The sequence below is a fragment of the Taeniopygia guttata genome, chromosome Z (genome assembly GCF_048771995.1).
Source record: "Taeniopygia guttata chromosome Z, bTaeGut7.mat, whole genome shotgun sequence".
In the NCBI taxonomy this organism is placed as follows: domain Eukaryota; kingdom Metazoa; phylum Chordata; class Aves; order Passeriformes; family Estrildidae; genus Taeniopygia; species Taeniopygia guttata.
The window spans coordinates 47304567-47331787 of NC_133063.1; the positions used below are offsets into that span (position 1 = coordinate 47304567).

General features: G+C 52.7%; 1 protein-coding gene across 1 annotated transcript; it reads left to right on the forward strand.

The window, feature by feature from the left end:
- The first annotated feature begins 696 nt into the window (after positions 1-696).
- LOC101233989 (receptor-type tyrosine-protein phosphatase mu) lies at positions 697-27080 on the forward strand. The gene is made up of 29 exons (XM_030258240.4): positions 697-898; positions 9601-9795; positions 10374-10586; positions 11027-11269; positions 12133-12372; positions 12939-13229; positions 13580-13677; positions 14978-15173; positions 15306-15417; positions 15553-15787; positions 16020-16059; positions 16606-16711; positions 16880-16947; positions 17181-17323; positions 17458-17545; positions 18135-18205; positions 18609-18645; positions 19357-19454; positions 19627-19743; positions 20840-20997; positions 21075-21210; positions 22472-22621; positions 22793-22892; positions 23348-23427; positions 23844-23978; positions 24418-24543; positions 25102-25259; positions 25531-25666; positions 26197-27080. Exons 1-29 carry the CDS (start codon positions 796-798, stop codon positions 26269-26271), a joined length of 3948 nt encoding a protein of 1315 aa, XP_030114100.4. The 5' UTR covers positions 697-795; the 3' UTR covers positions 26272-27080.
- Positions 27081-27221: the final 141 nt, after the last annotated feature.

Consider the following 27221-nt stretch of genomic DNA (forward strand, 5'->3'; position numbering starts at 1 on the left):
CATCAGCTCCTGCCCTGAACCTGCTCTAATGGTTGGGTCTGCTGCTGTGGCCAGTGCCACCAGCCTCCAGATGCACAGACAGGCTCACCAAAAGTCCCTTTATTGCCCCAGTGCATGTGCTGGCCTCCCACCCCTTCATGGTCATTCCAGCTCCCACCAAGGTTTGACAACACAATGTGCCACAGCAGCTGAGCTTAAGGCCTCCAGGGCTCTTGTCCCCTTCTGCCCAAACATCTGCTCTCAGGCCAATCCTGAGCACCCAACCACTCTTGCCAAAACCTTGGATTTCCCATCCATGGCACACATGCCAGGTAATTAAAATAATAATCTGTGCCCTTCAGAAGTCCCTTTTATCAAAATCCTTATCATGGCAGTAAAAAGGTGAGGATTGTCATGATGTAGTCACTGCTTGAACATCTGGGTGGGTGTGGAAGGCACATGCTCCTGCTAAAGCCCAGCCATGAACCAGAACACCTCACAAGCCCTTCTGAGATCTCTGTTGGGAGAGGAAGCATCCCATCTGTGGTTAATAGCTGGTCCTGACAGAAGACATAAAAACTGTGACAAGAATTTAGAGACAGCAGGATTGCAAAAGGGTCATAGAGCTGAAAGAGAAAGAAGGCAGTGCTGATACTGGCAGAATTTCCTCTCCAATGAGGAAGCTTCTTACACCATATGTGATTTTCTGCATGCCTGTTTCCTTTCCGTGATCGCAACACTCACAATCAGATGGGTGTGCAGTGAGACAGCCAGGGTAGCTGGGACCTCAGTCCTGCCCTGGGAGCATAGGCAAACATGGCCCTGCAATGGATGGTTCTCCTGCTCCTCACATCTCTGCTGGCAGCAAAAAATCATGATAAGCCCTATCCCAACAATTATGGAAAAGCCCAGGGAAGAGGTAAGCAGTGCTCCCTCCTCTACCCCCAAGACAAGGTTTTACTGTGCTCCTTTTGCAGAGCTGCTGTGCAACTTTATGGCATGCGGGATACAGCAGCTGTATCAGAGAAGTCTGATGTCCACATTGGGGCCCAAGTCCACCAGTTGGGTTGTGGTTAAGCAGAGCTCTGTTTGGGGATGGAGAGCAGCAAAGCTTGTGGGTGCTGGGAAAGCCCCAAGAAAGAGTCTGTACTGTTCCTCCGTGGAGCTGCAAATACAAGGTGTCCATCTGTCCCTGCACAATGTCAGGGTGCCATGTCCTCACCACAGAGGAGATGGGTGCTGGTGCCCGACAAAGACCCGGGGAGCCATGAGCTGAGCCCCTGGGTGTTCAGGAGAGCCTGGGGACAGGACTTACAATATTCTGGGATTGCTCTTTAATGCACTTCCTTGGTGCTGGAAGGATCAGGGCACCCCCAGGGCTCTGCTGGGCTCGTCATTCCCTGGATGCACACTTTGATATCTGCAGAGTCAGTGGGAATTTCCAGGCTCACATGTTGTCTGTCCTTGCAGGAGGCTGCACTGTCTGGCAATTGAACTGTGGGTCCAGGAACTGTGACCTTGTATTGTTCCCTGTCTGTCTTGGAGCATTACTCTGAACTAATTTTCTTGGAGCTAGGTGATAAAAATCATTAAACTAGCATCTAATTCTGGTCCATCCTGGTCCATTCTGGTGTTGTATCTGGGTGGATGAAGGCTAGAGAAAAAAGCTGATCTAGTGGCTGACAGAGTACAGGGAATGGGATCAGAAACTTTAATTGCTGATGTGAGGTGACATCAGGGTCAGGACTATGTGAGAGGTGTCACAGGAACCTGTTTTCAGGGAAAATGTGTGTGGTTGCAGAGATTGTCAGCACAGCACACTGTCATGCAAAGAACAAGAGCTAAACTGCAACAGAGGATATTCTCCTGCCCCGAGTGTCTTCCCATTCCCAAATCCCTGCTGAAGGTGTTCTCCCAGGTCAGCACGTGCAACCATGGCTTTCCTGTTTGTTTTCAAGGTGCACACTAAGACCAGGATCTGTGTGGTGTACAGTGGGATGCAACAGGGACCTGTAGACCTGCAGATTCTTGTCACACTCTGCAGATCTCAGTCGCCCAGCCATCCCCAGAAGAGTCTAGCGCTGCCTGTGACACAGATGGTATTGCTGACTTTGCACCTTGGTGCTTGTGAAAAGAGGAACCAAGAAAAAACATGCGGTGGCCACACCCAGCAGTGTGAGCAGCCCTGCCTGCATCCTCAGCACGTGGGCTCATCCCATCCTGGCACCTCTGCTGAGCTCCAACTTGATGGATCAGGGTCCTTCTCTTGCAGAGGGACAGGGCAAGGAAGATGGCCCGAGTGAGGCAGGAGGGTCTCTCCCATCCCTGCTAGGGTGGAATGGGCTGACAGTGGCAGTGGGGCCGGGTAAAGCTGTTGGACAGAGGGAGGGAACAATAGGCTGGGATCCCTGAGCACATCCCCTGGCAGATACAAGGTACAACCCGTTGTGCAGAGAACAGTGCAGGGAACAACAATGCAGCCACAGGCACAGGATGTGGTTTGCACGTGTGGTTGGCCCTGCTGCTCAGTTCACCCCATCATGGGGACTCTGTGCACTAAGCAGTGTGCATTGTATTATTGTCCCATTGTCACCTTATTGCCTTGCTGTGCTCCACTCACAGGGCATTCTTCCTCCCTGAAATGCCATTCCTGTACAAAACTCTCCTCCCCTTACAGTCCCAGTGCACCTGGAAGGCAGGTGGGGAAGCTTCTAGGGCACATTTCCTGTGCAAAGGAAGGGTCTGGCATCCAAGCTGGCCCTGACACCTTTTTCATCAGCCTTGCTGGACACTGTCTAGTGATCTAGTGGCAGCTGACAAGATGTTTTAACAAAGAGCACAGTTGCAATGACTGGGGGCTGGGAGAGTGGTAGCTAAAATTAAGCCATAGCCAATATGAAAGGTTTTGTGTCAGCTGAATTCCAAATAGTGTTTAGAGCAGATCCTATGAGCATGAGTGCTAAGAGGTACTGCACAGGAGTTCCTGGGGCTTGGCACCCTAGGGCTGGTAAGCTGTGTGCTCCACCATGCTTCCACTTCCCATCACCAGAGCATAGATTCAGGAAACACAAATTTTGCCTCCTGTTCTTAGACACGTGTCAGAGGTTCTGTAGCATCTGGTGGACCAGTATAGGTTAAAGTGCCACCCTTTCCCAGTTCTTCTCACAATGCCTTGTTCAGTGACTTGCTTTGCCACTCTTTTCACTGCCATGACTCCCAAGCAGATAATCCCCAGGGTGTCCCTGCTCCATCACTCTTAAATACCTGCTCAGCAGCTCTGGTGGCTAGTGAGGAGTACAGAGATGCTCTAATACCTGTGTTTGTGTTCCCAGTGCCTTGCAGTACAACTCTCCACTGGTGGAAAGAGCAACTGCTTTTCTTAGCTCCTCTCAGCAAGCACATGGCATCAAACACAGCAAGACTGCAGTGCACTTTGCTGTCACCTCTCTCAGCTGCTGAGCTGCCCTGCCAAAAGGCTTGAACTTTGCCTACTCCTTCTCAGATTTCACCTTGTCCTTTATTCTTTGAGTGTAAGATAATACAGTGTAAGAAAGGACACCTTTGCTGTTAAGCAAAGGGCTGATCCCAGGAGCCTGACCTGAATTATCAGCATAACTCTTTCTCCTTTCTCCTGAGCCTCCTCTTCTGGCCCATGCCGGGGCTTGGTTTAGCCTGCCAGGCTCATAACTCCTTGCAGCAGGGACAGGCAGTCCAAACATTTCTGAAAAAGGCTTTCTATATTCATCGGTAATAAGCAATAGCTGAGAGTATTCATTTAATAGCATCAATTAGGAAAAAAACCAAAACAGTAAGTACCTGCCTTTGGAGATGAATAGACCAACCTTTTGTTACCACTCCTGTCTCAGGCATTCAGTATTTCCCATTTCACAGTTAGCACACATTGCACGTTACAAAAGGTGCCTATTTGGTCACATCTACTCTATATTTTCCTTGCTGAAATTTCACTTGACTCAGCCTCCTTCCTCTAGCTGGGGCAGAGAGCCTGTGGGCAGCTCTCTACATGCCACTGTGCAGGGTAAAAAAGAGTGTGTGAGAACTGTTCCATTACTCTCTCAGTTGCTGTTAATCCCTACAAGGTTGGAAGCTGAGTGTTTCTCTCCCCTTTCTGTCTGAGTACTATCTTTTCTCCATCAGTGTGCTGGCCCCACAAATACATCCAACTGCTTTGCACTAGTGGGGAGTTCCATCTCTCCAGTGGAGGTCCCTTGACAGCTTCCCATGGACACCTCCAAAGCACACAAGAAGTCACTCTGGGTTAGAGCTCCTTCTCTCCACGGTGCCCTTTTCCCACACCAATTTTTTATTGAATTATTTGGAAAGGAGTGTAAGGAGCATGAAGACAGAGGTGTCCCTCCCAGACTGTGCATCCTGACTACACCTAGCAGCCATGGATTAGTTTCTCCTGATGAGCCTCTAGTGATAATCACATGCCTGACAACCTTGGACTAACTGAAGATGTAAGGCCAAGCTGGATTGTAATCAACAATGTTCTTGAGATGAAAGTAGGCATGGACTAAATAAATCTTCTCTTCCCCATTTTGCAGAGAAGCAGAGCTTCCTAGGCTTTACTCTCGAACAATCATCAGAAATGCCACAAGCATTCTGAGCAGCTGTAGGTGCCAGGATGCATATGGTGTCAGTGCTGTGACAGGGAGTTCAGTGACAAGGCAAGCAAGTTTTTTTGCCATACCCATCCCTCTGTCAGACACCATTAACTCCCAGGATAATTTCTGAGGCTGGTGCATTCCCATGTAGTGGTACTCTCCAGTCACTGGATTCTCTGAGCATGGGAATGAGCTATGGACTCTGCCTGCCTTTTCTGATCTCTTCCACCCAGCCTTTGGGCTCTGCTCAGAATAGTCCATGCCCAACTTGGATGTGGGTGCTGTGTCAGCCTCTGTCTACCCCTGAGCACAACAGGGGCACATCTGGCAGGTCAAAGGGCACCGGAGAGCCTGTGAGGAATTTAAAAAGTGGGGCCAAATGATCACCTCCATTCCCAAATTCAGAGAGATGCTTTAAGACCCATATTTTGTTCTCGATGGCTTACAATGCAAATCTCTAATGCAACTGGAAAAACAGTGTTTTTCTCTGTGGAAACAGTAGTTGCTTTTCTTAGCTCCTCTCAGCAAGCACATGGCATCTAACACATCTCAGAGAGCTTGGGAAGGAAAGGATGAGTCACAGAGTGTAGGGAGCTCTGTTCTCCAGGACAGATTTTGATGAATGGAGACGAGAGATCTCTGAAGGCTGCTCTTAGAATATAAGGTTTATTAGGGATGGTGAAAGGTCTTGCTTGGAGCTGCCAGACTCAGCAGTGGCAAGGCCTGAGGTGATGGGGGAGGGGAGAGACAAGGGGTAGAGAGGAGGCTCTAGGAGAGGGTGGAAGATCTGAGAGGGGGGAGTTCCAAGAGAGGGGAGTTCCAAGAGAGGGGAGTTCCAAAAGGGCGTCTGGCCCCTCGGAGACCCCTTATCAGGGGGCTTCAAGGTGGGCTGGAGCAAGACTTGGGCCAATGGGGTGGGTCACAGACACTTGATGCTTCAGGGTAGGGTTACAGGTGTGGGGTGAAACATACATTTTGAGGGGTGAGATGGAACAGTCCATTTGACTTTTGGACCCCTCTGTAGGTAAGAGCATTGTCCAGCCAGTAGGGGGGATTGTTTTCATCCTGGCTGAATCTTTTGCCAGGCAGTTATATTTATCCATCCTTTCCAACAACAGAGGACAGGAATCCCCCTGGTGCTTGCAAGGGGCCCTGTGGGTAGAGAAGCAGCAAGAAGGGAGCAAAAGGGTTAGCCTTCAGGACTGCTCTCCTGTGTAGTCTTTGTATGCAAAGGGCAGATGCACTGCTGGCACAAATGTGGTCTTTGCAGAAGCACATTTCACCTGCCTACCCTTGCCTGAGGCTGCATTGGAATCCGCACTGCATCCTAGCAGTGTCCCAGCATTCATCCCAGCTCAGCACACAATTACAGGAACACTGAAGAAAACCTGGATCAAGTCTGGACATCTGTGGAGGCCTTTTCACCTGAAACAAAGACAACAGAGAAGAGGCTGATGTTCCTGCAAAGCATGAAGTCTGATAAGTGCCCAGGTCCAAGAGAAATGACTTGGTGGAGTCCTGTAAAGGTGGACACCTAGTCAGAAATGTGTGGCTGTTATGTCAGCTCAGTTCATGCAATCCCTTCACACCCACTTCCAGCCCAGGAGTCTTACACAGCACCTATTTCCTTGTGCCCATAATCAAGGAAAAGTAACCTGAGTTGCAAGGAGCAAAAGAAGGGACTGGCAGAATGAAGACCACCCTGCTGTAGGAAAAGACCAGGTTTCAGACCATCTGAGGCACCAGAAGGTGCACAAATCCATGGGACATGATCAGATGCATGTGTGGGTCCTGAGGCTGGAGGAAGTGGCAGAAACACTATCCATCATAGCTGAGAAGTTGTAGCTGGCAACATCCAGTAAAGCTCCCACTGACTGTAAAAGAAGAAGCACAACCCCCTCTTTTAAAAAGGGGAAATGAGGGAGACCCGGGGAACTACAGGCCAGTCAGTCTCCCTTTGGTACCGGGCAAGATAATGGAGCAGTTCCTGCTAGAAATTATTCTGAGGCACATGGAAATTATTTGTGATGGCTTCACAAAGAATAAATCGTATCTGAGTAATTTATTGGCCTTGGTGGAGTGACAGCGTTTGTGGGTAAGGGAGGAGTGATTGGCATCATCCACCTTGGACTTGTGCAAGGCGTTTGACACTGTCCTGCATGACATCCTTGTCTCCAAACTGTGAAGGTGTGGATTTGATGGATGGATCACTCTGTGGAGGAGGAGTTAGCTGCAACACTCAAAGTGTGGCAGTCAGTACTTTGATATCAACTGGCATGGGATGTCCAGCGAAGCTGTGCATGTCCCATCCCTGAAAGTGTTCAAGGCCAGACTGTGGATGACTTTGGACAACCTGGTGTAGTGGAAGGCGTCCCTGTGTATGACAGGAGGGCTGGAACTAAGTGATCTTCCTTAGGAACCTTCCAGCCCAAGCCCTTCTATGCTTTTATGAAAAACTGAATGAGTCCTAAGTACCTGTAAATAATATTAGGATAATACTACAGATGCCTGATTTCAGTAGTGCAGAAGTAGCATCTTTAGTAAAAGGAAAAATGACAAACTTTAAACATGGACTAGCTCTCATTTTTTGCTACAGTAAGTCCGCTTTGTATTGCATCTCTAAAGCAGCAACCATGAGGTGTGGCTTTTTCACACAGAGTTATCCCTGCCCCTTCAAGGAAGCCTGGCAAGTCTAGAGAGCTTCATTCACAGTTATTTCAGCAGTAAGAGGTTTGCTCTATGAAAAGGCTCAGGAAGAGCTGCAAGCAAGGCAGAGCTCTGTTGTGCAGCTGCAATCACCCTTGCCAGCAAAGCATCCATGTTTGTGGAAAGACACTGTCCCAGATATCTCTTGAAATCTGCACCTGTGTCAGCAGAGTGCCTGCAAGATAGAATTGCTCTTTTCCTCTTGCCTTCCTGCCCAGCAGCTTGCCGTGTGTGATGCTGTCAGTGGGTTTTGAGTGCTGTGGGAGCTCTCCCAGCTACCAGGAGATGTGGAACAGTTACAAAAGGGAAAATGGTGAGGCCCCCCTCACACTGAACTCAAGAGTGGGGCCATGTGGGAGAGGCTGGACATGCTTGAGAGCATTTACAACCACCTCAGCTCCTAAGGCTGACTCCACTGCAGTTTCCATCCCCTGAAACTGCTTCTTGCTTCAGGCCAGGCCCCACATGACTCTTTTCAAGCAACTGTTGTTCACATTTCTGTGGTACCTCTAGAATCAAAGAATACCCATCAGTGAATAGTCTTCCTATAGGTATAATTCGGGCCCTGAAATGCAAATTAAAACATGGGAAATGCTTTCATAAGTAGCTCTCACCTGAAATACCTGATGCTCAATGTGCCAGTCTGGGGATATTTTTTTTTTCCAGTCATTTGTCAGGGGTTTCATCCTGTCTGGGGACGTGTAGCTGTCTGTAGCTGTCTGTAGCTGTCATGAGGTATGCCGATGACTCCTGGCTTCCTGGGGAGCCCTGATGCCACTTGGGTGTTGTAGTGCAAACTCTCAGTGCCTGCCTGACTCCCTGGTAACTTTGGACAAAGTTTGGGCAGCTACAGCTAAATTTGAATGGCAGAGGAACACTCACAGAGAGTAAAAATTCTTATGTGAAAAGTGGGATCTGATCAGAGGGTAGAGACCCAAATTAGGGCAATGCAGAGAGCCAGCAGCACTCCTGTCTAGAATTTAATGAAAACAAATATGAAGATTACTTCATGTAGGTTTGGCAATCAATTGCCCAAAATATGTGTTGCAAAACACAACCAAATGTGCAGCCAGTGAAATACCTACATGCTGTTAAGCCTCTTCTGCCAACTCAGATGAGGGGGTGTCACTCCTCTTGGGTGAGGATGGGAAGGATATGGGACAGGAGGTAGCCGATCCTAGGAGCCAGCAGATATTTCATGAGAGGGATAGAGCAGAGGAAATTGCCACAGTGTCCACCAAGAGTCTTCTTGGTGCTTCCCTGCTAGCTCCAACACAGTGGCTGCAGGGGACACCCTTCCATGCTCAGGAGTGCGGAAGAGCGGCTAAGGGTTATGAGCCCTTTCCTCAGAAGGCACTGTCAGCAATGATGAGGGAACTGGGAGGAGACAATCCAGGCTGTATAAATCCAAGGTTTATTGGTAGCTCCCTCAGGCGATACAACACTGTAAAGCCCCCAAGAAGTCTGGAGCAGCCCCTTTTCTTAGGGGGTGGAAACAAGGGAGGGGTTTGACTATACACCGACGGGGGGTTAGAGGGGAATGGGACAAGCAGTAATTGACAAGCAGGGAAACATATCAGGGAGCTGAGGAGGGGGACCCCTGGCCCTTGGCCAATCACTCTATGCCCTTCATGGAAGCTTCTAGAGAGAGGGGCTGGAGAGTCAAGTGACAGAACAAGGTGCCAGGGAGGGGATATGGGGATTGACAAGGAAATTTCTAGGGACTTGGGAGGAGTGGGGATGGGATTGACATTTAGGGAAGGGGAGACAATTTGGGATGAAACCATAAATGAGGGAAAAACAGGGACAAACTAAATAATATAATACAACAGGAAATAACAAGTGTAACATCCTGACCAAAAGCAAAGTGGCGACTTTAGTGGGATTTTGCTGCAAACAAGTGTTTGCACTGTGGGTGTGAGCAGATCGTGTCCAGCAGAAGACAGGAATGCCGATGAGTGGTGCCAGCAGAGAGTCTGGTGCACTCCCCCAGCCCCTGTATTTGTGGGAGAGAGCAGCATCCCCCAGGCTGCTGGATCCCTCTGGCTGGGCTGTCTCTGCAGCAGCGGGTGGGCAGGATAACCCTGTGGATAACCCTCCTGCACTGCCCCTGAGGGTGTGAGGAGGGATAAAGCATCTGGGGGATGGGGCTCATCCGGGGAGGTGCCATCTCTGCCATCTCTCTGAACAGAGAGGGATTGGCGCCCCTCCACATAGAACTCCCTCATCCTCATGGATGCTGCTGGAGCCCAGTGACCCTCAGGTTCTGCCTCCTGGCCTTTGCACACAGGAAAATGTGAAGCTCCCTCAGACTGGGACCCCAAACTACGGTTTACGCCAAACAAGACCAACTATGCCTTGAACGAAGTGGTGCAGCTCAGCTGTAGTAAGAAGAATCCTGGGAAGTTTGTGCCATCTGTCCGGCAGATTCAATGCATTTCCAGAGGGGCCCAGATGCAGTGGAATGAGACTGCCACCTGCAAGGGTAAGCACAGCCCTGCACCACCGTGGCCCAGGGTCCTGAGCTGGTGACAGACCCTCTGTGACCTGGTCATGCACATGACAGTGCAGGAATGGCAGACCTGGATGCCTTGGCTTTCCCCCATGTCCTGGCAGTGACAATGCTCCTTTTGTCTCAGCACCTTGCTGTAGGCACCTGCTGGGCTCTGGGCTCCTGGGAGGGGTTCAAAGGCAGGAACAAGGGTCCCTACACTGGGGGGTACTGCAAGCCCTGTGCCTTCAAACAATGACTGGGTGTATGGCCAAGGTGGATGGAGGGGGTAGAAGTCTGTGTGAAGACTGGGAAGGAATTCAGTCCTTGCCCAGCCTTTTCCAAATGGAGCCTGACTTGAGAAGCCTGAAAGACTGTAGTGGGCATGGATGGGACTGCTCCACGGGTGGTCTGCTGCCACCAATTACTCTGTTCTAGGCTGCAAGAGAGGGATCAGCAATTGAATGTGGTAACCAACAGACATGGGCCCTGTCAAACTCAGGGCAAGAGATATCCCAGCAGACCACTTCCTTTCCTGCTTACATGAGCTCCTTCTCCTCTCCTCTGTGCAGGGAGGTGCCAGCAGCCCCAGTGGGACTCACAGATCCACTTTAGGCCAAACCGGAGATTTTACTGGGTCAGTGAAGAGGTGCAACTGACCTGCTGGACAAACGACGCTCCTCGCCTTGCTATGATCAGATGTGCAAACTGGACGGATGCCTGGGAGGTGCTGGACATGTGGGGAACATGGCATAGGTTGGCAGAGAGCCTGTTGTGCGCCACGGGTAAGTTGGGAACCAGTAGGTCTCCCCTGCTACATGCACTTCTCACTCTGGGTGGGACCTGGACATCCTGCCATATCTGTGAGATACCTTGGGCACAGCTCAGTGTCAGGTCCCAGGTGGAAGTAGTCTGCAAGGTGAGAGGGTTAGAATCCTTCAATGTGGGACAGGTTTTCTCTGTCCCTGCATCTCCCAATCTATTCCTGAGTTGTATGTCACCAGGAAGTCAGAGGGAGACAGATCCTGCCGCTCAGTTTTCACCTCTCTCCCAATGTCCTGTATCACTTCCTTGCCCAGGCACATGCTCTTTTTCTGCCTTTGGGGATCCTTGGGTTTCCTCATGGTGTTGAATGCTGACATTAACCACTGTTCATCATGGAAAAGCCCTCTCCTGCCTGAACATTCCCTCGCTGAGAAGGACTCTCACACTTTCTCCCTGACAGCAAAATGCCCAAAACCTCAGTGGGATGCAAGACTTCAGTTTTTGGAGAATGAAACTAAATTTCCACAGAATAGAGGACTGACACTGACCTGTCCCGAAGGTCTTGAGCCCTCTTTCCCTGAGGTCAAATGTACAATGGAAATTCAGAGAGTGATTTCTGGAAAACTAGTCCGTGTGGATGCCTGGTGGGGCAGGAACAGCACGGGTGCCTGGACACGCATTGAGAGGGATGTCCTGTGTATGGGTAAGTGAGGCTACCACTCATGCAGCTCTCCCATGTCTCCCCTCTACCCTCACCCTCCTTGGGTCTCTGTTTGTGCAAACTGCTGAAGAGGACAACGCAGCCAGGAGACAACAGACCAGGCAAAACCAGCTGGGCAAGCTGAAATCTCCTGCAGTGGTTCCTGAGCAGTCCAAGTCTGGGGCTCCCAGCCGGGTGTCCAGGCCATGGGCAGGATCCAAGGCTGCCACCCAGGTGCCCATGGAAGTTCCATTACCTTTGCTGTGCCTCCAGGTGCCACCCTTGAATCACAGATCTGCTTGTTCCCCTGCTGGCTCATGGATAGGGGACCTGGGGGACATTTCCTGCACCTGCAGGAACTGCAGCAGATGGGAATGAAGGGAGCCCAGATGATGCAGGGCTGGCTCAGCCCTTGGCGCTGGGACAGAAGGCTGTATGGGATGGACCTGGGGAAGGAGCAATGCTGTCCATCAGGAAATGGACATGCAGAGCTATCCCTGGCAGAGATAGACCTGTGCTCAGGTGGGGCATGGCAGTACATGGCAGTGCTCTGGAGAGATGCACAGGGAGAGGTAAGATGGGAATCTCCCTGCTTTGGGCTGTGGGAGGTGAATAGAAATGTCCACAGTGAAAAATAGTTGGTTAGAGGTAGATTCATTGATGAGTGATCCTTCACACTTTACAAGCACAAGGAAAGCCCTTTACCAACAAGGCTTGCCCTCAGGTCCCATCCCAGCAGATAGATGTGTCACTTTCCTTCTCCCTTCATTGCTTGGATGGGTTGCTGGGGATTTCTCTCCCACCACTCAGCCATACCCCATTTCATCACCTCCAGCCCAAATAACACCCACTTTCACCTCTGACAGCAAAATGCCAAAGGCCCCTGTGGAACTCCACCCTCCATCTGGTACCAGACCGGGAGAACTATGAGACAGATGAGAAAGTGAAGCTGAGCTGCCCTGAAGGTTTCCAGCCACCCTTCACTGAAATCCAATGTCAGACTCAACCCCAGTATGATTCTGGGAAACTGCAGTACAAAGAATTTTGGTATGGAAGAAACTCCAGTGGTGCCTGGATCCCCATTCAGTCCAGTCTGGAGTGCATTGGTAAGGGAGGGATCAGGAGCAGGATAATGCAGGGGAATATCCCAAGAACATCTCTGATGGGGGACAGCATGGGAAGGTCAGGATTTTTCCTTGGGCCCAGCAACGTGAGGGTGGTGGCTGTGGAAGCAGCTCGGACTTCCAGGCCAGGAGGAAATATCACCAGTTGTGCTTTCCCATGGCACCAGAGGATGACTGCACCACACAGCTCAGAGGGTTTGTGGAAGGCAGGATCCCTTTGCTACTCCCTGGGAGCTGTGATGTAGCTCAGCTGGGGACACACCCTCCTGTTCTTCCCTCTGTTGTCCCCAAAATGTCCTGATGTCTGACTAAACAGGAGCAGTTGTATCACTGGAGAAATTCACCAATGGTTCACATTCCATTTCCTAGTGCACCATAACCCCAGACTCCTCCTGCTCCCCTTTGAGAAAGCTGCAGTGACCACCTTCACACTCTCCCTTTCCCTCCCACCAGGCTGGGTGATGAGCAAAGTTGTCTGACTGCAGCATCCTTGCATGGCTGGGGTGGAATGGGAATAAAGTGACCTTTTGGCAATCTTTCCTTCACAGAAGTGCTCCAGGTTGACCCTGAGACCTTTGAGATTTCCAGCACCAGCATCAAACTGAAATGGACCTGCAGGTTCCCTGATGCCTGCCAGGGCATGAGGGCCATGTGCCGGCTGGCAGCACCTTCCTCCCCTCCCTGTGAGGCTGAGGAGGTGAATGGAGAGCAGATGTTACATGGCCAGGAGGGAACATTCACCTGCTCCCCTTTGCAGCCCTTCACTGAGTACAGTGTCACCATCGACTTACCCTCCAGCTCAGTCATATACAAAAAGTATGAAAGGACAAAAGAAGCAGGTGTGTGTCTACCTACCTGAACTACAAAAGTGTCTTTCACCTGTCAGCTCAGCCAGAGTATGTCTGATCCATGCAGAGATGTGCCTGGGATCAGAGCTGCTTGGGTCCTGTGGAGCTCTGGGGAAGGGGCTGGGAGAGCCCTGAGCAGGGCACGCCCCATTCTCATTGTCCCACTCCACACCACGCTGTTGTGCTTCCCATTGCTGCAGCACAAGCAGCCTTTGCAGGGGACAAACCCTTCGTAGGGAGTCCCTTTGCAGCCTGTCCCTTGGCCAGGAGCTGCTGCACCCTCCTCTGGCCTCAGCCCCAGCTCATGGCCCTATGTGTGACCCCATTGTCTGTGCTTGCAGTGCCGGACAAACCGGAGCAGCTGTGGCTGGATCCTGACAGGGGATCTCTCAGGTGGAGCTCGCTGCCCTCCTGCAATGGGGAGATCATCGGATACCAGGTACCAAGGGACCAGGGCAGACCCTCACTTCCCGGCCTGGAGCTCTGTGCAGGCACATTGGGAAAGGGACAGCTGGGATGAGCCACAGTTCCCAGCCAGTAAATATGTGGCTTTGATGAGCACAAGCATTTTCTGTGTCATTCTCAACATTCTTCATCCCATCTGTGAAGATGCCCAGAGAGGTGTGAGTGCTCCGTGTTCTCTGGGCTTAATCCCTAGGTCTTCTTTGCTTTGGGTTTGGCAGGCTTTTGGAGGTTGGTGTGCAACACATGGTGACGTGTCTTCTGGGGCGGCATCCCAGAGTTTCCTGTGCTTCTTGCATACTTGCTCTGGTTCCTGCCACAGAAAAAGCTTGTGGCTCGAGTAAAAAAAAGTCCCTCCTGAAAGCCACTTCTCCAGAGAGCTACATCGTTCTGTTGAGTTTTCCTCAATGCCTGGCTACAAGCATCTCTTCTGTCTCTGGATTTGGGACATGTTCCACAGCACAACCCTGCTCTCCAGCAGTGGGAGAGGGTGTGACATTGTTCTCAGAATGCTCTAGGTACTCTCTGAGGACAGAGGTCTCCACGGTATGACAGGGACCTTGCAAGCGGTTTCTTATCTCGGTCCTGGAAAAACTGTCAGACAAGCTCTTGACAGCACTGTGAGCCTGTTCAGCTGGTTTCCTCCTCCCAGACACCAGTGTTCTTGAAAAGAATCCTTTTGTTCCACTTTCAGTTGTCTTCACTTTTGCATAAGCCCAGAATGTATTTCTGTAAAGACAGCAAGTGAGAATGGCCAGGAGTCTCATGACAAATCCAGATGACGCATGGGCAAATGAGGACCCTTCATCTCCATTACTCATGGAAACTTCAGCCTTTCTTCTTTTCTCTTAGAGAAAGCCTTCAGAGCCCAGCTTTACACAAGAGAAAAGAGAAGCTTTTCTCTGGCAGAGTATGTCACCACAGTGCCTCTGGTGTTGCAACACACCTGGGGTGACCTGTCCTCGGGCTCAGTACATATTCCTACAGGCCTTCAAACGAGCAGCCTCCCTCTTCCCTTCTCAGAGGCTCGGCCCTTTGCTCACAGAGGTTGCTGCTCCCACATCCTGAGTGTTGCCTCCAAATTCCTCCTGTCCTCTTCTCTGTTTTGAGCTCCCCGCTTGGGGCTGAGGCTCCTGCCCGTTCCTGTCCGGAGCCTTCCCCAGGCACAGCGGGCAGGCACAGGGAAGGGCAGGCTGGCAGGGACGTGGCCAGCTGCGGGCACCTTCCCAGCGGGCAGCCGGGAGCTGCTGCGCTCCAGCTGTGTCTCCTGTCCGCAGCTGAGCATCACAGCCAGGAATGCAGGGGACAGCAGCGTGCTGGAGACGGAGCGGCTGCGGCTCAATGGCTCCGTCACCGAGCTCCGGCTGCCGGAGCACAGCCCTGGCAGCAGCTACGCCGTGACGATCCGGGCAGTGACGGCTGCTGGAGCCGGGGCTGCGTTGATGAGGGAGTTTCACGGCAACAACAGCTCCGGTGAGCTTTGCCGTGCGGCCGGGCCAGGAGCCTGGGCGCGGACGAGCCGTTCTCGGCAGCCTGCGCTGCCCGAGGCTGCCCCGCTGCTCGCCCAGCCCTGCCGATGCTCATTCCCCGGCTGTCCCCCTGCAGACACCCCGCGCCCCCAGGGCATCCGCTGCCGCAGCGCCCGCGACATCGCCCCGTCGCAAGGGACGGCCGTGCTTCCCCTGCGCCCCATCGCCCGTGGCTCTGAGGCCGCCAGGTGAGCGCAGCCCCGCGGCTCTGCAGCCCCGCGGCTCTGCAGCCCCGGCCGTGGCTCTCCCCACGCCGGCGCTGGCCGGCACAGCCTCCCTTCCATGGCCCCGGGCCCGCGTCCCACCGCCTTTGGGCCCTGCAGGGAGCACCAGCTGATCGTGGCCACGACGCACGACGGCTCGCTGGTCGAGAGCATCTGCTCGGGGCAGCCGCGGCTCTCCAACACCAGCGTGTACCTGGCCGCCGTTCTCAACCTCACCGCCCCCACGGACTTCGTGCTGGGCGACGGGAGCCGCGGCCAGGGCCGGCACAACGCTGCCCTGCGCCCGGGCCGGGACTACACGGCCCTTCTGCGCCTCGGCCGCCTCAGCCCGCAGGTACCAGCGCGGGGCTCCTGCTCTCTGGGGATGCTGCCGGTCGGGGCTGCGCCCCTCGCTGCCTCTGCGCGGGCTGGGAGGCCACTCTGCTGTCCCATGCCTCGGCACGATGGCGTCCCTGGGCTCCTGGGCCACAGCCGGGTCACTCGGTGGCCCTGGGTGGGGCCCTTGCCTCCAGCTAGGCTGGTGCTGCAGGAGTGGGCTGAGCTCTCCCTCCTGTCTCCTCCAACAGGCAGAGAAGTTCACCTGTGTCTGCTACAGCTTCTCTGTTGGTAAGTGTCTCCTTGCTCTTGGCACCCTAGCCTCTCTCCTGCCTGTTCCCTTTTGCCAGCCTGGCAGCCTCCTTGGAAATGAGCTGACCCAGGGCAGATCTAGTGGGGTATTGATGTAGTTTCGTTCTCACAGAAATTTTCTGTATCCTGAGGCCATCTGTGTTTGATGGGCTGCAGTCATCCTCAGGACTCTTGGATATGTGGGTCTCAGTGACCACTGGACTTTGCACATCATCCCTGCCATCACCTCATGTTTAGTCCTAGTGCCAGTAGTCCCAATGCCAGTAGTCCCATGGTGTATGCACAACCCCTAAATGCCGATACCTCACCTCCAGACCTCTGGGGCCTTCAGGGATACCTGGTCCCCAGCAGAGGGTATCACAGCACAGAAGCACCTGCTTCTTTTGCTCTAGCTTAGCTTTTGTTTAATGCAAAGCCTGGGGTGGAAGACAAGGGAAGTTGCTTTTCTCTCCATGTCCCTGTGGGATGTTCCAATGCTTGGTTCAGGCTGTGCAGAAGCCTGAACCTGGGCTGTGGTGCTTGCAGGGCAGGAGCCATCATCTCTGCTGGACAGCAAGCCGGTGGTTTTGGCAATAGCACTGACTGCTGCATTCCTGGCACTGGGGATTTTGCTGCTTTTTGTGGTCTTCAGGTCAGTATGTGCCTCACCTCTCCTGCCCCCTGTAAGGCATTCAGCAGCTTGCAGTGGCCTGGAGTGTCCAAGTGGAGCCTGAGATGAGGCAGGGTGGTTAGATGGGCAACAGCTACTCCTCTGCATCTCTCTTCTGCTGGTCTGTGCACCTGACTTGTTGTTTTGCAGGCTAAAGCGCAACTGTTCAAAAGGCTTGGAGAACAACAGCACTATACCCCTGAGAGGATGTCAGAAAGGTGATGTATGAGCAAGGGCCCTGTGGTTCCACAAGTTCCTTGCAGGATCAGAGCTGGCTGGCACAGGGAAAGGCGCTCCTCCCAGAAGAAGGGACCTCTGTGGGAAGGGACAATCTAAGGTTTGGAGAAGTTCTGGCCACTGCAATGCCATCTCAGCTCCAGCTGCAGAGGTCCAGGACTGGACAGTTTAGCACCAGTTGGATGCTGAAGTCCTGTCTTTGTGGTGTCTGCAGATGTATGCAAGCCAAACACAGAGATCCCAGTGGAGGAACTGCTGGAGGCTCTGAAGATGTTTAAGAGGGAAGAAATCAAGGCAGAACAGACAGATGATGAATCAGTCAACAGGCATGGTGCTGGGCTTCTTAGAGAATATCAGGTCTGGTTTAGCTTTGCTTTCTTACCTGGCTGCACTGCCCATCCCTCAGCTCTTCCCTGACTGTGATGCAGTTGGCCTTGGCCAGCCCCACAATACATCCCAGTGCTGAGTGGGCTTGTTTTCTTCCTCTGCAGCAATTGTCCTCCGCTTTGTTGCACCCCTGCAATGCTGGCAAGGAGCTTTGTAATCAAAACAAGAACCGCTACAAGAGCATCATCCCATGTAAGCAGAGCTCTCTAGAGACTGGCTCAGGCTCTTGGAGCTGGCTGGGGTAGCACAGGATGCTGGGCTGGTGTAGGTTCCCCTCCAGCACTTCAGAAATACTGAGCTGCTCATCTCATCCTCCTTGGCCACTGAAACCCAGAGGCATTTCTGGCCCCACTCTTTTATATCCTATTGGAGCATCTTTGTTCCGCTCTTCAAATCCTCCTGCAAACTTAATCAAACATCATATTTCTGTTCCTGATGCTAGTCATTGCTGAACATTGCCAGGTCCTATCCAGAGGTAGGTAGTTGTGGGAAAGTGGAAGGAGTGACCCAATTTCTTTCAAACTTTAAAGCTTCTCTGGGCCACACGTGGTGTGTACATTTCGTCATTTCAAATTCTTCCTTAAAACTCCATTGTACTTCCTGCTGTGCCATGTCACCCTTTGTCTCATCAGCTGTTCTTTAACCCTGAACATGTCCTGAGGCCTGGGGTGCTGCTGAGGAGACAACAGACAATCACAGACTTGAATTAATTATGCCTTCCCCCTTAATTAGTCTCTTTGTTGCTGCCCTAAATCATCAGTCCACGTCCCTTCTCTTTCAGATGATCACTGCCGTGTGGTGCTGCAGCCCTCTGACACCGGGAATGGCTACATCAATGCCAGCTATGTGGATGTAGGTAGTGAGGAATTGTTACCCTGGGACGGGTAGGAAAGGTGCCTGGCTGTGCTGGGTGAGGACAGCCCTGCTCACACAGGGGGCCCTGAGGTCTGACACTTTTTGCCCTTAAGCTGGCAGATTTTGGGATGTCACTTCCCCTGAATCCTCTCTGAACTGCCTGGAGCAGGCTGGGTTTGTGTGCAGTTCTCATCTCTAACAAAAAGGGACCCATGTGAGGGGGCAGGAACTGAGATGCAGCCCCTGAGTACCCACTGTTTCTGCTGGTCAGGAGAGGTGCTGTGGGACACACTGTGCTGAGAGTTCTGGGCTTTTGTACCTGAGGGATGGATCCTTTATTTCATTCCCTGTTAAACATCTAACTCATGTGATCAAAGCTGTTTGAATCTCCCCCCTGCAGACCTACCGAAGTCCACACTTCTTCATTGCAGCTCAAGGTAGGTGCTCCCAAACCTCATCCTCAGGAGATGCCATTCACTGCCCTGAGCAATCTGGGAAATGGGGAACTGGGATAGCAGCCAGGGAGTTGTGGATGGCTCACTCCAAGTCCCTGTATCTCCAGGGTTGCTGTCGTGAACAGTTGTTACAGGTGCTACAGAGCATGGAAGGTCTCAATGGTAGCTTGGCAGCAGCTGGAGCTGGTATCTGTACTGCCCAGTATGAAGACATGGTCCTCCTACTCACAAGCCTAGTTTGTTCCCTTTGGCAGCTGGCATGACAGGGACAATCCTACAAATACCTGGCATGTCTGCTCCCAGTGCACTCAGATACAGTAGTGCAAAGCCTGGATGGCTTTGTCTGGTCAGTGCAGCATGCAATGAGGAGGTCTTGCCTTCCCGCAGAGCTGCAGAAATGCTCTTTGGAAAATAGGGCCCCAAATGTGGGAGCAGCATCTCAAGGGTCTGCATGCTAGAGCCCCTAAAGCAGCAGTGAATCCCTGACATGGGCTCATCTTCTCTCCCTTCTCCTTGTCGTAATTTCTAACATGATGATGAAGTTGATATGGCCAGCATTCCCGTCAGTTGCTATGTCCCCTGGCTGTGCCTCTGTATCTAGGCAGAGGAAAGCCTGAGAGTGTCCAAACTGTGCCTGGGAACATGTCCCCATGGCTTGGACACTGGCACAGGGCTCTCCTCTTCCTTTCCAAGGCCCCTTGACTGGGACAGTGGTAGATTTCTGGCACATGGTCTGGCAGGAGAAGACCTCAGTCATTGTGATGCTGACGGGCTTAGTGGAACAGAACAAGGTAGAGAAAACCTCTCAGCCCATGCTCAGCTTGGGCATTACCAGAGCCCAGGCTTCCTCACGTTCTGTGCTCCCACTGCAGCTGTCAGTGGGGGCAGGGAGCAGCTCTGCACCCCTGCAATGCTGTCCTTGTGAGTTTTTCTTGTGCCCAGAGGTCTCACTGCTGTTGACAGATCAAGTGTGAGCAGTATTGGCCAGAGCAGGAGCAGGTCTATGGCGACTTCACCGTGACACTCAACAACACCTGGACCACCACAGGCCTTGTAAAACGCATCTTCTGCCTGCAGAAGGTAAGCCTGGCATGGAGATGAGGTGGGAATGCAGGATATATTTGGGTTCCAGCAGCTGGTGGGAGCCTTCAGACATGGACCCAGTGAGGAGCCTGGCCTCCAGCACAAAAAGGAGGGGTGTTAGCATGTTGCTATAAAAGGAATCCATTCCAAGGCATCGGTTCCAGGTTTCTGTGGTAGGCAAAGGCAGTCAGTCAGCTCCAGTGGTCACCCCAGATGAGTGTGGACTGATGTTGCACATGGGAATATTATAGATTATTGAGGGCTTGGGTGAGGTGATTACAAAGGGTGTAAAAGCAGATAATGGGTATAGAATGGAATCTCTGCACATCCAGGATGATGGGACAGGTGCCTGCCTGTCACCTGAATCAATCTGCAGACGGTCCAGACTGAAGCTCCTTGGTCACTTACAGCATTAAACCTGGGCAAGGTAGTTGATGGTTTAAGATAACCTACATAAGGTCATTTCCCAAGATGCGTGTTCCTGCTGAAGTTACACCTCAGATAAAGGGCAGAAGGAGTTGCAAGGAGGGAAAACAGGTACAATATAAAGAAATTACAGTTATGCATATTCCTGTCCTTTCTTGTCTTGCCCAGAGCAATATGTAGCTGAAAAGTAAATCTCCAAGAGCACCTGATGGCAAGATGTAGCATTAGTTCATGTTAAGTGAGTGTGATGTTTAGAGAAAATCACAATGGGCTGGTAACAAGTGACTACATTCACATTAGTGTAGTAACAGCCTTAGGGTATATCTTTTCTGGGCCAGGCAGGTGACTGGAAATACCCTAAGCTGTGATTTTTATCATTTTCCTCTGGGGCACAACAAAGCTTTTCCTGCTTTGCATTCACTGTTCATGGTGAAGCAGAGGACAAAATTAATTGTGTGGCTGTGTGACCGATGAATCTGCCCTTTACTGTCTGAGGGGTTGTAGTGGAGCAGTCCTTATGGTGTGGTGCTGGAGGGAGCACTCTATGCTGGTGCCCCTCTCAAGTGGCTTTTGCCACTGCTGCCTCCTTGTTGGCATGCAATCCCTTCACACAAGTTTCTTGGTTGCTTCCAGCTCCCTGTTGCCATCCATGTCTCCTTTTTTGCAGGCAGGCTGTGCTCTCCCGAGAGCAGTGGAGCAGTTTCACTACCTGCTGTGGCCGGACCACGGGGTGCCCAGAAACCCGTCGCAGCTGCTGTGCTTGGTGGAGGTGGTGAACAAGAGGGTGTTGGAAGCACATGCTGGACCTGTGTTGGTGCACTGCAGGTGCCAGGCTGGGGGTGTTTGGGTGGTGGGGCACAGCCAGCAGGGCAGCACTGACGTGCAGTTTTCTGTGTCCTCAGTGCAGGGATCGGGCGCACAGGTACCTTCATCGCCCTGGACTTCCTCTTGAAGATGGGGAAGGCTGAGGGGAAGGTGGATGTGTTTCACTGTGTGCAACAGCTGCGGGAGCAGCGGGTCAGCATGGTGCAGACCAAGGTGAGGAGATGTATTTGCTCCCTCCACACCTCGGGCTGCAGATCCAATTTCCACCTGTGGGAGTCGACACAGGCAGGTGGCCAGCACAAACACAAAACCATGGCTGAAATGCCAAGAGTAAATTTATTGCAGTACCTCACTAGCTGGTGGATGCTGGCAGGTAACACATAAGTGGGAACATCAGCACCATCAGGCTCAGTCCCTCCTGGGGTACAGTGGGGCTGCTCTTCTCACCCATTTAACAAAGGCCTGTGCACATGTAGTGTACCAGCTGGGCTGTGATCCCCTCTGCGTTTTTGTGATCTCTGGTCTTTGATCTGTCCCAAAACAGGGAGCCGTGTTCATAACAATGGGTTCCAGGTCTCTGTAAACACCTACGTTCCCTCTACACAGGTTCTACTCCCCAAAGCAGACAGAGGATAAACTGTTGACTGTTTATACACAATACATAGCATTTCTCACACTGTCATTTTCCAGACCTTGGTGTTCCCAGCTGTAAGGCCACTTAAGAGAATCCGCCTTACTCCTTCTGAATGAGAAGCCATTCTTCTGCTTTTAACCCTTTGCTGTCAACACCACCCTTCCCAGGGATGTGGCATGCAAAGCCACATTAACCATGCTGTTCCTGATCTAGCCACAGGGACTAGGGGTATTAGGTGATGGAGACTGAAGGATCTTTTTCAATGCTGTGTCCAAACCTAGCTGGAATCTGCATTTCCCTGAGAGTCTCTGAGGTATCATCAGCATTTGTATGTATGGGTTAACCTGACACAGAAGGGCTGTCTTGTAGGTAAGGATAATGAACAAGAGACCACCTGTCCCTCTGGCTTTCAGGATGTCTGCCCCCCCCGGCAGCTCCTGGGCAGCAGTGTCCTGGTCTAGGGACCATGTCCCCATGATCTGCTTAGTGCTGGGCTCCTTCAGAGAAAACTCAGTTGGGCTGGACCAACCAGCCTCTTGTGCGAGGTCTAGTTAGTCCACAGGTTTTCTAGGCTGCCGTCCCCAGAGCAGGGGTCTGCTCTGAGAGTGAATATTAAACCTCAGGAAGATGATCTTCTCTGAGTTGCTGGAGTTGCTGGCTGTGTCCCAAAGCAGGGCTACCTGCAATGAGAAGTGTCTGGCCTCAGGGATCTGTAGCAGGAAGGTGAAGGATGAACCTGGCTCACTTCTGGCACAGTTTGCGGACAGCTGGTGATCTGGAGTTCCAGGGTTCCTCCTGGATTGGCTCCAGACTGTGCAACTGACCGATGTCCTCATGCAGGAGCAGTACAGCTTCCTGTACGAGGCACTTCTCGAAGGCTTGCTCTGTGGCAACACCGGGATCCCAGTAGAGAGCATCACCACCCTCGTCCACTCCCTTCGAGAAGATGAGACCTCAGGCCACAACAGTGTCCTAGAGAAGGAGTTCAAGGTACCACCAGGAGACAGTACACTGGCACTGTGAGGGCTCATCTGTGGTGCCAGCCCCCTCCCTGCTCCCCTCCCCAACAGTGGGATGGAGATGGGGGATCATTTATCTGCAGTGGCCCAAGAAGGTGAGTTGCTGATAGGCAGGACTGACTTGGGTGAATCATCTCTACAGGCTGTGCAGAGATTTTCTGAGTTGTTCCAGCTCCTGCCATGCAGAGAAGCAGAGAAACCCAGAAACCAGCCCAAGAACCGCAAGCCAGGGATCTTGCCAGGTAACACTGGCAGGGCTGGGCAGCCTCTTGCTCTAAAAGTGGCACATGACACTGACAGGTTGGGCTCAGGGTCCAGTCATTGTTTTCTTCTTAGCAGATAATAAATACAGAATAGGCTGATTCCCTCTGAGGCTGTTGGAGGTACATGAGGTACACCTGGGATAAATATGTCCCTGGTCTAAAATTTCCCAGTGAAGAAGCTCGAATGAGGCACATCAGGGAGCAATGAGGAGGGTGGATCAGCTGTGCCTCCAGCTTTAGGGATTTGGGCATCCCTTAATCAGGATGCCCTGAGCTGTCACAGCCATGGGTGTGGTGGTGCCTGTCCATTCAATCCTCTCCAACCCATGCTGCAGGGAGCTATATTGACTGTGCCTGTTGCAGGGAAAGGCCCCTGCCCTCTGTAGGGAGGGAACGACCCATCATTTCCCCCTCTCTGCGCCTTGCCTCTGCAGCGGATTCCTGCCGGCCCATCCTGATGTCCTCGGTGAATGCAGACGGCTCGCCTGCTTACATCAACGCCGTGTTTGCCAGCGTAAGGCTCCGGCCGCGGCGAGAGTGGGAGCTGCTCGGGGCAGCCGGGACCCTCCTGCACAGCCCCGATCAAGGCCAGGCTAGAGCATCCTGCCCGGGCAGAGTTGTCCCAGCCCTCGGGCTCCTGCACGGTGACTGCTGGCCCTGCTGCCAGGAGATGGCCCCCGCGGTCGCGATCGGCGGAGCCCTGCCTGCGCCGGCAGCGCAGCAGCGTGTGCCAGCCACAGCCTGCTGGGAGCTGAGCCCGGCTGTGATGAGATGAGAGGGCAGCAGGGCGCAAACATGAGCTGCTCTGAGCAGGGCTGGGGTGGCCTGTGTCTTCTCCATCTCAGCAGGGCGGGAGGGAGCCGTTCCCGCTGTGGGAAGGGCTCTCGGGGATTGCGGGACTGTCCCCACACATCGTCGTGTCTTTTGCAGACGTACAGCGAGGAGGAGAGAATCATCATCACGCAGCTGCCTTTCCCCACCACGCTGGTGGATTTCTGGGCTCTGGTCTGGGATTACACTTGCACATCGGTAGTTGTGCTGAATCAGCTGCAGGAGCTGGACAAGGTCAGCAGCTCAAGCACAGCTCTCCCCTCTCCTGGTTCCCTGTGGGGCCAAGCACTGCGATTTCTGCCTTTGCCCCTGCATGGATCTTACCATGAGAGCTCTGCTTGCACCAGAACCTACTGCAAGCTTGTAGGGCTCCACCTGGGAGAGCCATGAGGACAGTGCCAGCACCACAGCTCCACAGCAGTGTGCTGTCCTCAGTCTCACTGCAAATGAGCATCCCTCAGGTTTTGCTGACCCCTACCCAGGTGTCCTCTCTGATGGAGTGTTATTTTCTGGCTGCAGCACTGGGTTGGTGCCCAGCAAGTGTCTGGCAGAGACATGTGTGTGCAGCTTATGGGCGAGGGGCTGGTGTGAGCCCACATACGTGAGGGGCCAAGCTCTGCCCTGCATGCAGGTGGGGGCCATGTGTGATCATGCACCTCTCACCCTCCCCCAGACATATGCCCAGTTCTGGCCCATCCAGGGCGAAGATGACTATGGTCGTTTCCATGTCCAGCTGATCTCAGAAGAGCCTGGATCTGGCTTCACAACCTGGACACTCGTCCTCAGCAACAGGCAGCAGGTGGGCCCTTTGCTAAGAAATGGCAAACTCCTTTGAGAAGAACCTTTGCAAGAGCTGGGAGGAGCAGCTGTCAGAAGGATTCAATTTGGGGTCAAAGTCACAGCTGGAGATGGCAGAGGGATCTGGTGGAGTCTTGGCAGGGCATAGCCAGAGCAGAGTCTTTTGCCTTGGCAGAGAGGTTAAACCCAAGAAAGTGAGGCTGCAGGCAGAGGTACAGCTCAGAGGTGGTTTTGTGTGCCTTTCCAATTGGAGGACAGCAGCTGTGGATGGAGTTTGTGCATCACAGTGGTTAATGGAGGGGGAACTATTGCAGGCAGCTGGACACAGGACTGGTGTCAGTCTAAGTTGCGCCTGATGCTCACCTCTTCACTTATGCTCTGTTGCTCTCAGAGCACCTGGTGGAGAAGAGCAAATTCTGGAGTGGCATGTCCCACTGTGGAGCTGCTCTCTTGATCCAGTGTGCATGGCTGAGCCAGGACTGGCAAGCACTGTCCCTCCCCTTCCCTCCATGAAGCCAATAGGTCTCTGATCTGCTCAGCCCACTGTCTTTCCCACTAGCCCAAGAAATCTGCAATGGAAATCCAGTTACACCAACTGACGGACTGGCCCATGCAGCAGCACCTTCCCCCACATCCTGGCACCATCATCAGCCTGCTAGGGAAGGTGGAGACACACCATCGGCAGAGCCAAGGTGGACATATCCTTGTCACCTGCTGGTGAGTGATGTCTCCTGGAGGAGCAGCCACGGCACAGAGCTGGCCACAGGTCAAGCTGTGTCTGTTGGTGGCAGTTTCATCTCGCGTGGATGTATGGATATGAATTCAGCTATGCTAAGGGAGGGAGGCTCCCCTGTGGAGACTGGTTGGGTGTGGCATCTGTGGCCAAGATCGTCCTGAGAGTGTGGGGGTCTAGGGGGATACCTCTGAGGCTCAGCCCTGCCACCTGCCATTGCAGAGCAAATGAAGCTCCCCTTGCCCTCCTCCACAGGGATGGAGCCAGCCGGAGTGGGATCTTCTGTGCTGCTAGTTTCCTGTGTGAGCAGATCCAAAGCGAGGGCATGGTGGATGTATCACAGGCTGTGAGGATGCTGAAAAGGAGGCGGAGACAGTTCATTAAAAATGTGGTAGGTGCTAACTTCAAACCCAGCTGGGATGGCAACACCAAAACAAGAGCCATATCTTGAATTGCCCCGGTAGCTGCCCAAACCCCTCTCATATCATCCTGAGCCCAGATCATCCTGCTCAGATCATCCTGAGGCCAGGTGCTGATGAGATCTTTGAAAATTCCATTTTCTGCTGCTGGGACATACCCACTCCCTCAATGGCCGGTTCTGCAGAACTGAACAGGCACCAAAGCATCCTGCATGATGAGTGGCCCCTTTCTGGTCCACCTGCCTGCTCAACACTTTGTGTTGTGGAGGTTGGCTCTCCTGCCAAAACCAGCTGGTTCCAGTGCTGGTGTAGTCCATCCTTCCAGGTCCTGGAGCACATGCCTGGATTCCTCAGCAGGGGAAGGTGTACTCCAGCTGGGAGGAGGAGGGTGGACCGTACCTGTGTCTGCCATGCTCTCTGTCAGGAAGCTGTTGGAGACCAATGGTGACATGCCACTGCAGGTGTTGGTCCACCAGTCTCATGTGCATCCTTTTATCCACAGGAACAGTATGGGCTGTGCTATGAACTAGCCCTCAGTTATTTGAATTCATTTGAAACCTATGGGAACTTCAAGTAGGGGCATGACCACAGCCTATCTCTGGATGAGACTTTGACTCCCTGGACAGCCCTTCATCAGTAACAGTGAAAGCAAGAGGGGAAAAAAAGGATGTGCATGAGTCCAAGATGCTTCACTCACCTGAAAAATCACCCCAAGGGTCCTTTGTGATTGGAGAACACAGGCTAGACTGTCTCCAAATTTTGGCCAGGTGGTGTAATGGGAACCTGACCCTCTGCCCAGCATTTTGAGAAGGAACTTATCTGAATCATAGCCTGAATATGTAGACCAGAGCAGAGGAACCAGGACTTCATCTGTCCTCCCTTGCCAAGCATGAACAGAACAGCTGTCCCATCCAGCTTCCCTTGTCCCCTCCGGAAGCCCAAAGAAAGTGGGATAGCACCAACACCCACATTGTGTTTGGTCAGAAAAGTCTCAAATTGCTGCAAGATCTATGGTGCTCAGGAGCACAGGGTAGCTGTCCTACTTTGGGAGAAGCATGGAGCCCGAAGTCAACAAGAGCCAAGAGTGGGACAACCCATGGTCCTGCAGAGCTAAACTGGTCCTTCAAACCCCACACAATCTCTTCCTGGGGCTGCATCTTCCTGGTGCTGCTCCAAGTGCCATAGCTCTACCAGCTCCATAGATGCTCTCTCATCGGCCTGTGGCTGCACCATGGCAATCCCAGGTTACAGTGGCTCAACGTGACTATCCCGGATGTGGTTCAAGCAGCGCCACAGAAACAGGTTCTGTCTTTGCTGCACAAAGGCAGGAGTGACCCCATGGCTTTCTGTCCTGTGTCTCACCAATAAAGGCTATGGTGGTGGTGACCATTGATCTTCGCTTTTCTTCCAGGTTTGACCTGGCACAGGGGCAACAAGGGAGCTGAAAGCACAGAGATTCCACAGCATGGGCACAGAATACACTCTTGGCCAAAGTCTGTGTGGAGGGCCATCATCCTTGATGGATTC